Below are 14875 nucleotides of genomic sequence, written 5' to 3'. Positions count from 1 at the left end.
GCATTAATCAGGGGGAGCCTGGTGTCTGTAAGCTCACAGGCTTGTCTCTGATTGAGTTTGGGGTGCCCCCTCTGGCCTGTTTTCCTGGAAATCTCAGTTCTGAGCAAAAGCAGAGGGATTTGTGTAGGAGTTTCGTTGTCTCTTGTTGCCTGATACCAGCTGCTGGTTTGTGGGGATAACTGACATCACCGGTATTTAAAAACTTCCATTGCTGAACAGTGCCCTGCTGCTGAGGAGAGGGCAGGATATCTATTTGTCCCAGATAATTTCGAATGCCCTATTTCAGCGGGAAGCTTGATGTTTTGGTATTTGAAAAGCCCTCCAAATGTCCCCTGTGGCTTTGAAATGATGCCACATTTTGGAGGTTTGGATTCGTGCCTCTAGTTATTTTTGAAAAGAACAGGAACCTAAAAATAACCATGTGTACTTTTCCAGGCAGAAATGACTGGTTTTTGTGAGCCAAGTGTTTGCATGGAGGCTGCTGGAATGAGGCGTATTCTGCGTGTGAATTTATGGGTTAGTGTAGCCGGTCAAACAGAGCGTTACCAGAGAGACTCCCAGCCCGGCGCTGGGGCGAGAATGGAGCCCTCCTCTGCGCTGGAGGGGCTTGACCTTCATCAACTGTTGCTCTGCTACGTGACGAATGCACGGTGCTGGAGTTGTACCTCTTGTTGCTTCCCCCTGGGCGGTGACCTGCTGGTTTGCTTCGACTTACAGGAAGAGTTAGAGGAATCAGATGCCGTTGAGCGTTATTTCTGCAGTCTCCGTAGAGCAAATTTATCTGTTTGAAAAACCTGAATAAAAAAAACCTGTTTTGGCTTCTAAATTTAGAAACAATGCAGGCTGGCAGCTCTCTGAAGCGGATTTCACTGAGCTAATTATTCTTTTAGATAAAGCAGGGCTCCTGCATTGTCTAATCAGATGAAAATATCTGCATTACAGATGGTCCCTTCCATTCATTATTCACTAAGGAGATTAAGTTTCGAAGGGAGAGGAGGACCGGGATGGGGGTGGGGACACTGGTGGGAAGAGATTGAGTGCATCCCCATCGCTGTCACCGCTGCTTTGCATGGGTGTGCCACCTTCTCCCTGCGTGGCCATAATGGACCAGTTTCTTCTGGTTTAGCTACTGCAGCCCTTGGCCAGGAGTGAGTGAGCTGGAGTTTCCTTACCAGTTCTTGTTTTGCTCTCAAAATTACTGTAAACCACAGAGTTGCCTGGGATTTTGGGGGGGATTTTGTTGGATTCCAGTTGTCAGTTGATGGGGAAGGCTCTGCTTTCCTCCATTCAGGCCATCATGTATTGATTACTGCTCCCCACGTAGAGTAGGCAAAGAAACTGGGTGTCAGGAGCAGTCAATTAAATACCTCTTGTACTTTGTTTTGCATGTAGCAGACCACTGTTCCAGGAGTCACTGTCTTGCTTCCAGAGAGGAAAAAACCCCCCAATTTTCTCCCAGCCACAGTTGACCATCTGGTTATTTCTATACTCCAGTATTTTTCCTGGTGAGATTTTCCCCTCAACTATTGGCTAAGTATGAGCTAGGGTAGCATTACGGTACAAAAATAGATGGGCTTAAACAGGGCTGTGGTTCGTTTGAATGTAACATGGCTAGATCTTGCCAAAGTAGATGGGGGGGCGAGGGGGGAAAAGGTGTTCAGCCTCCATGGGTTGTATTAGTTTAAAGCATGGAGATTTTGGATTTAACTGCGTTCTTCCTGACCACATGGGCAGGACAAACATATAGTGTAACTGGATCCAAATAAAGTAGAACAGCCATTTAGGTTAGATTTCAAGACCTTTATATGAAGCTTAGTATTTGAAAATAGTTTCATGTTACACTGGTTCTTTGTTCTCTTGTTAGACCGTGGCTTTATAATCATGCTTCCTTATTTTTCAAATGTTTTTCTTTCTCCCGTTAGTGTATGAAAACCTTGTGTGGACATTAAACCATGTGGTGTGGAGGACTGCAATATAGAAGCTAACTTGCAAAAGTTGTTGTAAAATAAATATAGTTGCCTTGCATGTGGGTTTTCTTCTCCTGTGTCTTGGTTACTCAACGTGAAACTATTTAAAGAACAGATAAGACTTTGAGACAAAATTATGTATTAAAAATAATCTAGAAATGGTCTCCATTTTACAAATAGGGCAAACAGAACTCAAAAAAATTGTTTCCATATATGAGGCGAGAGGAAGTCAGTACTCCTTAGGACTATTCTGATGTCTCATTGAGTTTCTGCTTTAGGTTTTGAAAATACCTACTAGTATGTTGTTAGGTTGGATCTCTCTGAGTTCACGCTCCAACATCCAGTTTGTTTTTACTCTAATGGGGATATCAAAACGTGCATCCCTTCCCAGTAGGTGTGAGAATACAGGTAGTAATTCTGCTTTAAAATCTTATTTCAGCCTAGCTGTTTGGCAGAACAGAGAATTCTGACTTAACTTCAGTTATTCTAACCTGCTGTTTTCAGCACGTTTAGTTTCTAACACTTCAGAATCTTTGCCAAGTTCTTGATCTCTTGCCCGAGAACCCTCAAATGTTCACTTTTCCCACCCGTCTTGTGTGTAGCAGCAGGGCATTTGGACTTCTTTTCCCCAATTCCTTTCCGCCTGAGAAGCAAACCCAGTCCTGCTGGCAGCTGTGGCTTTGTCCTTCCCGGCGGCTCAGACAGGTTTGCCTCTGGGCTGCTCTGCTGAGAGGAGAAAGCTGCAGTGGAAAACACCAGGCTCTGGTGCTTCATGGAGACAGGGATCCTGGCTCAGCTAGCGAGGCTTGAGAGTAGCTCGAGTGTGTCTGCATTGCAGTGCCGGCACTTCTGTTTGAGTTGTCACTAAATGAGAATAAGTGCTGGCATGTGCAACGCTCGCTTCTTTCCGTGCGATGCAGTATATGCAGAGAAAGGATACTAAGCAGTCACTGTCGTTGCTTTGATGTTCCTGAGGTTCTGATATAAGCCATCATCTTTCTTGCTTGTTCAAAGTGCGTCGTCATCATTAATTATACAGCTGCATATTATTTTTTTTCTTGCTTCCTCTTATCGTCCTCCCCCAACTCTTCTTCTGCCTTACTTGTGGCACAGCGAAACAGCATGGCCCGTAGATTCCCCTCTCATTTCAAAAGCACAACTGAGAAAACATTGCTGGGTGTTAGTTGTGTAGCTGGGACTGGCTGTGGTTTCATCAGAAAGGTACTTTATAAGTCACTGAAGTCATAACAAATTATTTTCAAATAAGCCCTTTATGTTACTTGAAAGTGTTAGAAGCATTCCAGTTTTATATTTAAAAATCAGATGCATGCCTGTCTGGTGCAACAAGAGCCTGAGTTATGACCCTGTGCTGAGTGTCCTTGCTCCGGTTCCCCCCGAAGCAGGGCAGTCAGCAGGGGCTCAAGGGGGGTTTGCTGATAGCTGCTGGTCGGGGTGCTGCACAGCATTGCTGGCTCCTCTGTGGAGCACAGTCTTCAGAGGGCAGTGGTGAAAGCTGGAGACCCTTCCCCACTGCCCCTGGGGCAGGAGAGCAGCTGCGGGTGGGAGCAGCGAGGGAGGCACCGTGGGGAGCCGAGGAGCAGCTGGGTGCTTGGTCCCCTCGGTGTTCCCAAAGGAATTTGCTTGGCCTTACCCGCAGCAGCATCCCTGGGCTGGTGCAGCATGCTTGGCCTTGGCCAGGGGAAAAGGGATACGGAGCAGCAAGGAACAATGTTAACCCATCTCTGTGTGTGTGGTTTTTTTTGTGTTCTTTGTCTTTTTTTAAGCTGGAAAGAGGTGACTTCCTCTCAGAAGAATGGAGAGAGAGAATTGCAAACACAAGGTACAGTACAGCGATTGAATGCTGCTTTATGAACTGGATGTTTGGGAGTTTGTATAATGGAAATTGGGCGGCTGGCCAGCTTTTTATATAGAATTTCCATAGCAAATACCAAAAGTCGATCTGCCAACTTTTATACTGGCCTCTTTAGATCCTGTTTTCTGACTAGAGGAATGGGTTTAAATGCACGTCCCATGATATTCCATACAGGGGTGTATCCAAGATAAATTCTGGTTATACAGAGCAGTATAAACCTCTGTTTTGCATATCCTCGTAGTTCGTGTCAGTGATTCTAGCAAAACATAGTTATCTTGGCTATTGGTACACACAGCTAGGCTCACTTTCCATTTAAAAAAAAAAAAAGCAAAAGGCCCAAGTGAGTCTGTTCCAACTTAAATTGGGAATTAATTTAAGCTGATTGTCTTGAAGACTTATTTCTGTGAAGATCTGTACAGAGGGTTAGACTCCTTTCTGATGGTAGCAAAAAGGGAGTAAATTTCTGAAAAGCAATAGGATATTGTTCTGTATTTTTAAAGGCTTTGCAGTCTTTCAGCCTTATGGACGGAAGAAAAAGTCTTTGTTTTTATGACCTTGTTGGGGAATGGGAGGCAGTTGCCAAAGAGGGCTCTCTGAAAGTCTTCAGCGTTATAGCAATTTATGAATTGTTTCCAAGACACTGTTTTAAGAGTAATCCATCAAGAAGGCATCTGCCAGGCTGATGATTTTTGTATTATTATGTACCTCAGTTAAAACTTCTGGAGGCGCCGTTTAATTTGTGGACAGACTTGTCCCACCTTGCAGCGTGGTGGGGCTTAGCTTTGTTGCTTGCTATTCCAAATGCAGGCTCCTCTGCTGTCTGTGCAGCCTTTCCTGGAACAATTTTATATATATATATTTATATATATATAATTTTTAGCTGAGGTTCATCTAAATGCGTGCAGAAATGCTGGTAGATGTTTATTTTGTGTGGTATGCAGCTAACTGCATGCCTACAGATCTACAGCCACCTTGCTCTCTGATACAGAAATCCAAAAACCAGTAGCTTTTTGCTCGCAACTGTTAGGTGTTTGTGTTTGTTCCGAGTGTGCCAACTGTTCAGCGTCTGCTCTGTCTAATGAGGCTGCAGATTGTCTGATGAATTTGCACTGGAGCCATCCAGCCTTAGGGAGTAAGTTGAAGTGCCCCCTTCCCGTGAGCATGGAAGCTCTGAAGGGAAGGGTGCGTTTGTACCACGGCACGGTCCTACGTGGTTGAGCGCTGCCGTGTGAGCAAGCTGTGCGGCACACGGTATAGTATTCCTGTAGTAACTGTACTTGTGGCTTAGCAATACGTGCTGAACAGAGGGCTGAACTCAAGGTGGGCTCGGGGCTCCTGTGCTTTTGTCATGTGCATATAAAATATTGTGCCAGAATGAACACTAAAAAAAATACAATCTGGCAAGCTCTGTCTTTTTCCCTTCCTTTCCTGGATGTTTTCTAGTCCCATTAATATGCTTGGCTGTTTTGCAGGGCCTCTTTTTTGGCACACGGAGGGAAGGAGGAGGAAGAAAACCCTGCTAGCCTTACTTGCCAGGCAGGGTTTCCCAAATTTCCAAGAGCAAGGCGTAGCAAGAGTAACTTTTTTTTTTTCTCTTGGTGTATAAACATTTTTTTCATCCGTAGTTTTTAATAGCTTTGGCTGCTGCTCTTAAACTCAGTGTCCTTGTTGAACACGTTTCGTGCGTGCAGGCACTAGGAGGGGAGTTTTCAAACACATCTCTTGCAAAGAAATCAGTTCTTCGTGTTGAAACAATATGCCAGAAAGGCTTTCGCAGTTCATCAGTGCATGGTGCTTGACAGCTTCCAAGAGATGTTGAGGACTCTTGTTGCAAGCTGGTAGGAGACAGGCACCAGGGACAAGGACAAGCCTATCCTCTTAAAAATAAAAGGATGATGGTTTTTTTTAATCTGTGACGTGTTACGTTTTTCCCAAACATTTTTATCATTTGTGTGATTCAATCTACGTGCAGGTTTCTTTGTTTCTATGTGACTGGGTTTTTTTCAGGAACAACTCCTCCCTCACTGGGTTTCCTAACCCAAAAAGAAAGATGCAGCTCCTCTGTTGTGGGTTGGGATGAAGCGCTGGGTCTAGGTCAGGGAGAACATGCTGAGAGATGTCAAGTGTCTTTTTGCATTACAGGGGAATTTAGAGCTAGAAGAGAAAATATATTTTGATATTTTGCTCTGGTATCTTAAAAGCATGTGAAGAAGTGATGGGGTGAAATGTGCCTTGTGTTGGGAGTATTGCTTTTCATGTGTGGATTAACTACTGTGTGTTGGTAGTTACTGTGTTGGTGTTTGACCTCACCATGGCAGAGATGTGAAAACATTTTGTGCATTGTTTTTATGTTGGAACTTACAGTACAAAACTCAGCTGGATGCTAGGAGGAGCTGTTGGAGGAGGGTGCCTTTAAATTTTTTTAAACATGTAATTTTGCAGGCAGTGTCCCTGAATGTGAAAGGTAAGGTCCTGCTTTGTGGCACTGTGCAAGAAGAAAGGGTTTTGTTGGGTGGATGTCACTGAACAGTGGGGGACGAGCAGCATTTTTCAGTTTCATAAGTGGCAGTAAAGGCTTTATGGGACTGTGATCGTGGGGGGGTAGCTGTGCTGGGGTGCCGTTTGCCTGTCCCTGTTCATTAACTAGACCATTATCTTGCAGTGTTATTTTTGTGAATAATTTTGCCTTTGGTCCTGAGGTGGATCACCAACTGAAGGAGCGATTTGCAAACATGAAGGAAGGTAACAAATCGAACTCAAAACCTTTTTCCATTGGTGTCCTGCTTACTGTGGGAGCTGGTGGTGGCAAGGGCTTAGTGACAGCCGTCAGAAGCCAGGTTGGTGGGTTTCGTTCTGTGCCTTGCGGGCAAGCATCTGCACCACAGTGGTTATTCCTTGGAATTTTTGCCTCCCGTCTTAATATCTCTAACCTACCTGATTACTCAGAGGTAGCTCTGCGTGTACAGACTCTCTGCAGAGCTCTGTAGGGGGGGAAAGAACTGCCGGTCCTTCCTTACCTGTGACTGGAACCAACAAAGCATGCAATGGCCAAGACTGCAAAGCTTCCTGGTGGCCTCAGCATGGCTTTGGATATCCAGTTGCTGTAACTGGATTCTGTTACTGGCTTCTCCTAGTTAAAGTTGTCATGTTTAATACTGGGTATTAACGAGTAAGTATTAAAAAGGGGACACTGTCACTGGGTGTCGTGTGTGCTTCTTGAGAAGTCGCGTTGCAGACACCAGTGACCAGGCATGCCCAGTGACCCCTCTGTGGCCGTTACGTTGCCCGAGGGGCCTTTTTTCTTTCCTCTTAACCTCTTGGATAAGTAACAATTTTATTTGGTTATAGTAGAAATTACAAAAATAATATTTTTTGAAAGAAAAATGTGTGGCATGAACAAAGAAGCTGTGGCTTCCCATGGTACAGCTTTGTGCTGAAGTAAATAATGTGACTTCTGGGCTCTGTTGCAAACTGTAAAATCCCCAAACCTAAGCTCTTGTCTGTAATTTTAGTGGGTTTTTTTTAAAACTTTTGCTTCACGGTGGCTTGAGAGAAGTGGGGAAGGTTCAAGAGCGTTTTACAAACCCGAGAAACCTTAGTTCTCTTCCCAGAAGGTGCTGAGGCTCCTGAATGACCGCCAATAGCTGCGAAGTGGAGATTATCAGTCTTTTGTTTAAAAGGGCTTTGGGGGCTTGTGTATAAAAGCACTAACTAGGAGTGAGATAGCTGTGCTTCTAATTGGAATGTCTGTAAATTGCCACTGAGAATTAATGTGCTTTTTTTCTTTTTTTTTTAAAGTATTTTTAAGATCTGTCATTTTAAAGTGATCCTTGAGGTGTCACCTCATAGCTACCTAGCAGGACTTAATATATTGACTTTTTTGGGTGCTGTCAGAATGAGCATTAAGTAATTTTTTTTTTAGTGATAGACAAGTGATAGTTTTATTAGGGCTGCTCTAGGGCTCTGTACTGGGTTATATTTAATAAATAGTCAAATAGTCATTACTGGAAGAAACGGTGGTAGCTGACACTGCTTTTTCTTTTTTTCTTTTGCCAGGTGGGAGAATTGTGTCCTCAAAACCTTTTGCACCTCTAAATTTTAGAATTAACAGTCGAAACTTGAGTGGTATGATTGCCCTTTTTATTGTTCGTTACAATTATGGTGTATTCATTACTCAAACATGTCTGTAGTGCGTTTTTGTTGCTCTTTAAAGAGTTGTGTAAGTAAGTGAAAAATGCTGTTGTACTATTATAGCATACATGCCAAACCCAAACAAATACATAAAAAAAAGGAAACAAAAAAAAAAAAAACAAACTAAAAACCCCATGCGGTGCTGGAACAAACAGACACTTTTTTTATGGGGTTTATCCTGCTATGTTTAGATGTCTATAATGTCAATGTTTACCTGGCTGGGCATCTTTTATAGTTGAAGAGAAATAAGGTGTTGCAAGGGCGTGATTCATTTCTTTAACTACAAAGAGCTGCAGTGACTAACATGCGTGCAAGTTCCTTACACCACGGCTGTCTAAATCTGGCCAGGTAAATCCCACCAGTCATGATCTGTAAGGCTTGGAAGCTGAAATGTTCAACTTTGAAAACTTTTTTTTCTGTACTGTAAATTGATCAAACAGACCTATCCCATAAACGCCCAGTTGCTGTGTCTGTTTCATTGCCAACAAAGTTTTGTGTTTTTCTTCTCTGCTGAACATAGTAGACATGCTATTTGCCAGTGCTGGCCTTTGCAAGTGTGTGAACTACACTTTAATGAGGTCTTGGGATTACTAACACCCCATGCTCTTGGTTTTTCTTCTGACCTTTTTTCAATTCCTTTTTTTTCCCCAGTTTTTATTGTTGAAATTTTTCAAGCAAAAGATCAACCCAGGCCGGGTTTTACATGTATTTACTGTGTCTAGTGCAAAACATTCCCTAAATTTAAAAAACGCCTTATTCCGCTCCTTGTGCAAACATGGCAAGTAACACACTGAGTAACAAATCTCAAGCTGCGTTTTCTGTTTTTGGCCTGACACGCATGGTAAACTGCTTTTCAAGAATAGTATTTTCAAGACTGTCAATAAGGCATTTCACTGAAATAGTGCCATTGTGGGTTATTTTTACGAAGCTTGAATTGCTGTGAATGTCCTGTGCCTGGGACAGCCAAAATGCCCTTTTCCTTCCTGTGTGATACTCTGTTCTGTGGCATATGATGGTTTGGAACCTTATTAACGGTCAGGTCCTGGCTTGCCAGTCCTTTGTAGACGTGTACTTAAAAATAAAAGGAAAAAAAAAAAAGACAGAATGGTACTCCTGGAAATCCTCAAACCTCCAGGGAGCTGACATCGGTCTGTCAGTTTGCTAGTAAGACAAAGAGCGCCTAAGTAAAGCCTACTACCTCTTGTACAGCACACTACAACCAGATGAAATATAAGAAGGCACTTCTGAGGTTTCAGTTAGGAGACCTGCCGACATAAATAAATTTTTTTTGGTCTCTCAAGGCTTTTCTTTCCTGGCCTCTGACCATTTTGTGATCTCTTTGCGAGGTTTGGGAGACTGCAGTTATTGAAGATGTGGTGGGGAGGCAGAGGGGCCAACGTTTTCTTATTATTTTTTCACTTAATAAAAGCCTCGAGTATGACTATCATTTGAGCCGGTTCTTTATCCTATTTCAGCTTTCACCCCAGTGTGGATTCACTGGGAATGTTTTCTAGAATGCTGAAATTTTATATATCCACTGTTATTTAATGTTGATGATAAAATTATATAGAGATAGCTCATTAAGATTTGGGTGAATGAGATTGCTTAGTGTAAAAATAGATAATAGCCTCCACTAATAGGAGACTCATACAGGGATTCAGGTAAGAGGTCCTGCAAAGAAATTACCTTTGTAGGCTACAAACAGCGATGGAAAATCGTGGGAGTAAATTTTAGGTCTTAATCCCATTCTGTGACCACACTGTGTTTGGGAAATCCCAGTATCAAATGAACATGGATGGGCTGTGCCAGGCCTGGGGCTGGTTCCAGTCTTAATGGGCTGCTCTAAGTGACACTTCCACAGTTAGTAGTTCCATCTGGAAAAAGAAATGGAAATGTGGTAAGAGTTGGGACAAACCAAAACAAGTATTAAAATGTGGTTAAAATAGCGGTTGAAGTTGCTGGATCCTAAACTGGCTTCTTGACTCTTCTGGGTAATTTTCTATTTAATTAGAAGCGTGCTGTAATTTTTTCTGCAGTCATGCCACTCAGTGCTCAGCAGCTATGGAAATGCTTAGACACATCCCATACCTATTAATTTTAGGGAACAAAACAAATAAAGGCAAGAAAGCAAATAGAAAACATGTTTGTCCCCATTCCAAATATAGTGCAGTTACAGTTTACATGGGTCGGGTCTAATGATGTTCTGTTACTGGTTCCGTTTAATTAAATCCTGCCTGTTACTGCAGATGGGTTCCTTGTAGGTTCCACAGGAAGGTTCTGTTTGTTGAAAGCTTGCACTAGCACATGATTTTATTCTCAGATGGCTATCTCTGAAGAAATGAAGGGTAGATCTTCCAAATGTATTAAGTTTTCTGTAGGATGCATGTAGCAAGAGAATAAGAAGTTATTTTTTAAACTCGCTGCATTGCTTTCTTCTAGGACATTGCTATCTGAATCACAAGTGATCTTTTTGTTTTGAATGTGCTTTTACTGTTGCCTAGCTAGTTTCAGCTGAGCTGAGTGAGCTTTGGTTCCCTAACTTGACTTTCTTCCTTTAGATATTGGCACTATAATGAGAGTTGTGGAGCTATCACCACTGAAAGGGTCTGTGTCATGGACCGGGAAACCAGTTTCTTACTACCTGCATACTATTGACCGAACCATAGTGAGTATAAATACGGGGCAGCAGATCTCTGCCTGCTCTGCCTGCGCTGAAGTCAACACGCCAGCTTCAGTTCGTTGTTCTGGGGAGTCGTTCTCGTATTCCTTAGGTGTTTACAGACCTAAAGCATGCCTAACTGGAAGGGTATAATTGTGGACGCTACTGTCGTAGCTCGTTAATTTGTTGAAGGTGCACAGACTCACAAGTGTAATTCCTTCTGATGCCTCAGCATATGTAGCTGTGCGGAACGGTGGTCTTGTGCTGCCGCTGCCACACTGAGTAGAGGCTCTGTGCGTCTTGAATTCTTCACTTTGCGTTGTGGTGTACAGACCATTCCATTCTGTCGTATTCAAGCTGTAAATCTCAATTTTAGTTAAATTTTCAGTTGCTGGAGAATCAGCCAAAGCTCCATAACAGTGCTGGTGCATTTGCTGGTTTTTTGTTTGGTATTTTTTTTGATTAAAGAAAACAGAAACAACCCTGTAGAAACATAAACTTTTGTGGAGGGAGTGTTTGTTCCCACACTGAGTTTTTTACGATATGGTAGTAAAACTATTTTTATTTTTCTTAGTCTGCTGCAGTCTAATAATGCTTTTGTTAAAGAATATGCTAGAGTGCAGGGAAGTATTTTGGTGGAGTACAAGAATGAAGTAGCTTCATGAAAAATGTTTTGCTGCGTGGGGATATATGACACAAAGCATTAAAGCAGGGATAGGCAGTGGTGAAGATGAGAAAACCTTGTTGAGGCTTGGATTATGTCCTGCTATACAACGTGTCTTTGTTGCTAAAAAGAATGACTTCTTAATGTAGCTTATCAGAAGAAAACCAGTCAGAATTTCTGCAGTTCTGCATTTGTCGTAAGCTAATATTTTGTTCTTATGTATTTGTCTGTCATGACTTTGAAAATGACTATCTCATCTTTCTGTTTTCAGCTTGAAAACTATTTTTCTAGTCTCAAAAATCCAAAACTCAGGGTAAGTTTCAGTCATTTTCTGTAGAAAACTCAATGGAGCAGCCACTGTGAGGAATGTAGTTGCTTGTTAAAGATGTACAGAACTGATAGAAAATCAGATTTTCTTGATAAGCAAGGAATGTGGACATGGAGCTAATTTAAGTGAAGCATCGTGTGCCATCAAGCACTAATACAATCATGTTCAAGGCTTTCTAATAGAGAATTAATGGGGCAGCCCCAAGGTGGTTTTGCCTTGCACTGGAGGTCTATAAAGAGCTATTCCTTCATTAAAGAACTGAAGTTAAAGAATGGAAATGATAGTTTGAATCCGTCCCAGTGTTCAGCTGCATGAAAATGAAGCTGAGGAGTGCTCTGAGATGTTACTTTTGGGACATGCTATTTGAGACATAGAATGTGTTGTCAGTTGCTGCAGTCTGTGCTGTTACATGTAGAAGTAAAATGCCAGCGGATTTTTGAGACTGTGCTGGGCTGTATTAATCTGAAATTACCAATGGGGCTGGTTATTCCCAGTAAGAGAATTAAGTGAGGCCACTTAATTTAAAACTTCAGGTGAACGTTTGTCTTCAGGCTGACTTGCTTAGTAAATGTTGCAAACAGACTAATGGTAGCTTTGAGATCGGGTAATTTCAGGCTGCTGAATTCAAACTTGGGAGAAAAAAAAGACTTCTCAGAGTCCAAAAAAAAAAAAAAAAGCAAGCAGGGTGGCATGCATGTACTTATGAACTTCCCTGATTTTAATGGTGAGGCTATTTAAATCTGCCATTTACATGGTCTAGTCGATAACTTGCTTAAATTGAAGAGGTGTTGGAATTTTTATGCAAATTAAACCTCACCTGGAAGGTACAAGAAGGGCTTTGAGGGAGCTCTTTGAAATTTCCTGTCTTTGCTGTCTAGTAGAAAATCAAGCTTAAAAGTTGCTGCTTTTGTCTTTTATCGTCTCCTCTACAGACTTGGCTAAAGTTGAATTAGACGATGATTAATGGCTTTGCCATTTCAAGTCACGTAAGATTTTAAAGTGATGTAGCAACACGTGAAATGCTAGGGATATAGGTAAAGCTATTGAAATATTTAATAATAATTTAAAAAAAAAAAAAACAAACAAGCAAAACCCAAAACCTGTAACACCAGTGTGTGATCTGGAGGGTGGGATTGGGAGGGGCAGAATAAGGGAAAAGGTTGGGGCTTAATCTCCTTTGCCCTGTGGCTGCGTTTCTGAAACTTATTATAGTATAATATAGTATAATATAGTGCAGAAGGGGGGCATGCACTTATTTGCCTTTTCCCACTGAATGTTGCCTGAGGCAGGGTAAGTTTTTTCCCTTGCTGGTAACAAAAGCTGGTTTTTTTCTTTTTTAATTAGGCATTGTATGATAAGAGCACTTACACCTAGCTCTTGTGGAGGACTAAGCTGGGAAATGCAGTGGTCTGTCTTAAAAAGTGGTAAATATGAACAAATTACTAAGTCTTTTAAAACATTTATCTAGGAGGAACAAGAGGCAGCTAGACGTCGTCAACAAAGAGAAAACAAGAGCAACACAACTACTCCAACGAAGGTTCAAGAAAACAAGGTGAACACCCTGCATTTTTGTAGAGTAAATGCATTTTCTCTTCATCTGTGCATAAACTCGTAGTCTGTGTCAGCAACAGCCTGATTTTGTGGGGAGACTGACTGCGTGTGTGTTCTGAACATGTGAACTGGTGTAGCTGTTGCTGTGGACAAAAATGCTATGGAGTGACTTAATAAAAGCTATGCTTGGGAATTGCACCGCTCATTCTGCAAAAAAGGTGTTGCAAGATGAATAGACTAGTTGGCTGTCCACCCTTGCTCACCTTCAGCACCAGCTTGCAGCGCTTACCCTGAGTCATATCCCATGGATACGGGACTGGAGTTCAAAGTGTGCTGAGTCTCTTTTGGGAAGACTCATTTCCTTTCTCGTTCCGTTGTATAATACTGTTAGAAATTCAGTGACGGTTTATGCACAAAAATGTGAAGTATTGAATATACTTTGACTTTTAAATGAAAATCAGTTGAAGAATATAGTCAGTACAGGGTGAATAGTCAGCTTTTCTTAGACAACAGTTAAAACTTTCCTTTTCTGTAATAAGTCCAGAAAAGAATGAGCACAACTCCTCGGGTGTTGGGTCTTACCCCAAGCAAGTCTGCTTCACTGGCAAGTTATTTTACTGCAATGCATCAGTTTCCTTTCAAAATTATTAAAGTTATTAATGCTTGCTTAAAAGGAATGCTGTATATGCAGGTAGAATTGACTAAAGAGGTCTCGGCTTTTCAAAATCTATTAGGATTCTGGTGCTGAAGAAGAAAAGGCTGCGGCAAATTCTGTTAAAAAGCCATCTCCCTCCAAAGCACGGAAGAAAAAGCTAAGTAAAAAAGGAAGAAAAATGGCAGGCAGGAAACGAGGACGTCCCAAGAAAATGAACACTGCAAACACAGAGCGCAAGACCAAGAAGAACCAAACCGCACTAGAACTTCTGCACGCTCAAACTGTTTCACAGACATCTTCATCCTCTCCTCAGGGTGAGTTCAGGGCTGGCAGTGGAAGAGGCCACCCCCTGCCGCAGGAGCCTAGAGAAGTATGTGAGGCTGTGAGTGCGTGCTTGGAGGTTGTCTTTCCTTCATTGCTAGGTTCAGTTTGGTTTTGTGTCCGAACTTCTCCCTTGCCTCCAAAGCAAAGCTGCCCGTGAGCCGGTGGGGTGCTTCTGCGAGGAGGTGGTGGCTGTATCTGGCTGTAGGTACTTGGTGAGAAGCTGGAGCTGAGCTGTGGCTCGTAGCTTGTCTCTGCTGCTGCTGTCCTGAGGATAAGTTGCAGATGCCCTTCCAAACTATTTGTTGCAGTGTTGTTAATCTAGCAAAGTCACCGGATCTCGCATTGTGAATGACAGGCTTTCCAATGGCAAAGCTGCTAGACTTGCTAGAAACAATGACTTTCGTAATCTGAAAGGTTTTTTTTTTTTTCCCGTCTCTCTTTAGATGCATACAAGTCACCTCATAGTCCATATTACCAACTACCTCCTAAAGTGCAACGGCATTCATCGAACCAGCTACTGGTGACACCTACCCCACCTGCACTACAGAAGCTGCTAGGTAAGGCTGTAACGTTGTGCCTGTACTTGTCCTGGGAACCTCTCCCTGGAGGTTTCTGAACATGTGGTAAATCCAAGGGCTACAAATAGCCAGCAGCTGCGGAAAG

General features: G+C 42.4%; 1 protein-coding gene across 10 annotated transcripts in view; it reads left to right on the top strand.

Moving 5' to 3' along the window:
* DOT1L (DOT1 like histone lysine methyltransferase) overlaps nucleotides 1-14875 on the top strand; it is a 76652-nt gene that overhangs the window by 34640 nt on the left and 27137 nt on the right. For all 10 annotated transcript variants that reach the window (XM_055804714.1, XM_055804712.1, XM_055804710.1 and 7 more), the window contains 8 exons: nucleotides 3752-3807; nucleotides 6503-6582; nucleotides 7897-7965; nucleotides 10590-10696; nucleotides 11626-11667; nucleotides 13151-13234; nucleotides 13968-14202; nucleotides 14656-14769. In XM_055804714.1, coding sequence (XP_055660689.1) covers nucleotides 3752-3807; nucleotides 6503-6582; nucleotides 7897-7965; nucleotides 10590-10696; nucleotides 11626-11667; nucleotides 13151-13234; nucleotides 13968-14202; nucleotides 14656-14769 — 787 coding nt within the window. The remainder of the gene's footprint in view (nucleotides 1-3751; nucleotides 3808-6502; nucleotides 6583-7896; nucleotides 7966-10589; nucleotides 10697-11625; nucleotides 11668-13150; nucleotides 13235-13967; nucleotides 14203-14655; nucleotides 14770-14875) is intronic.

Source organism: Falco peregrinus, chromosome 5, assembly GCF_023634155.1.
Source record: "Falco peregrinus isolate bFalPer1 chromosome 5, bFalPer1.pri, whole genome shotgun sequence".
Classification (NCBI taxonomy): Eukaryota; Metazoa; Chordata; class Aves; order Falconiformes; family Falconidae; genus Falco; species Falco peregrinus.
The sequence above is the reverse complement of the archived record's forward strand: the minus strand, read 5'-3'. Positions and strand labels throughout refer to the sequence as shown.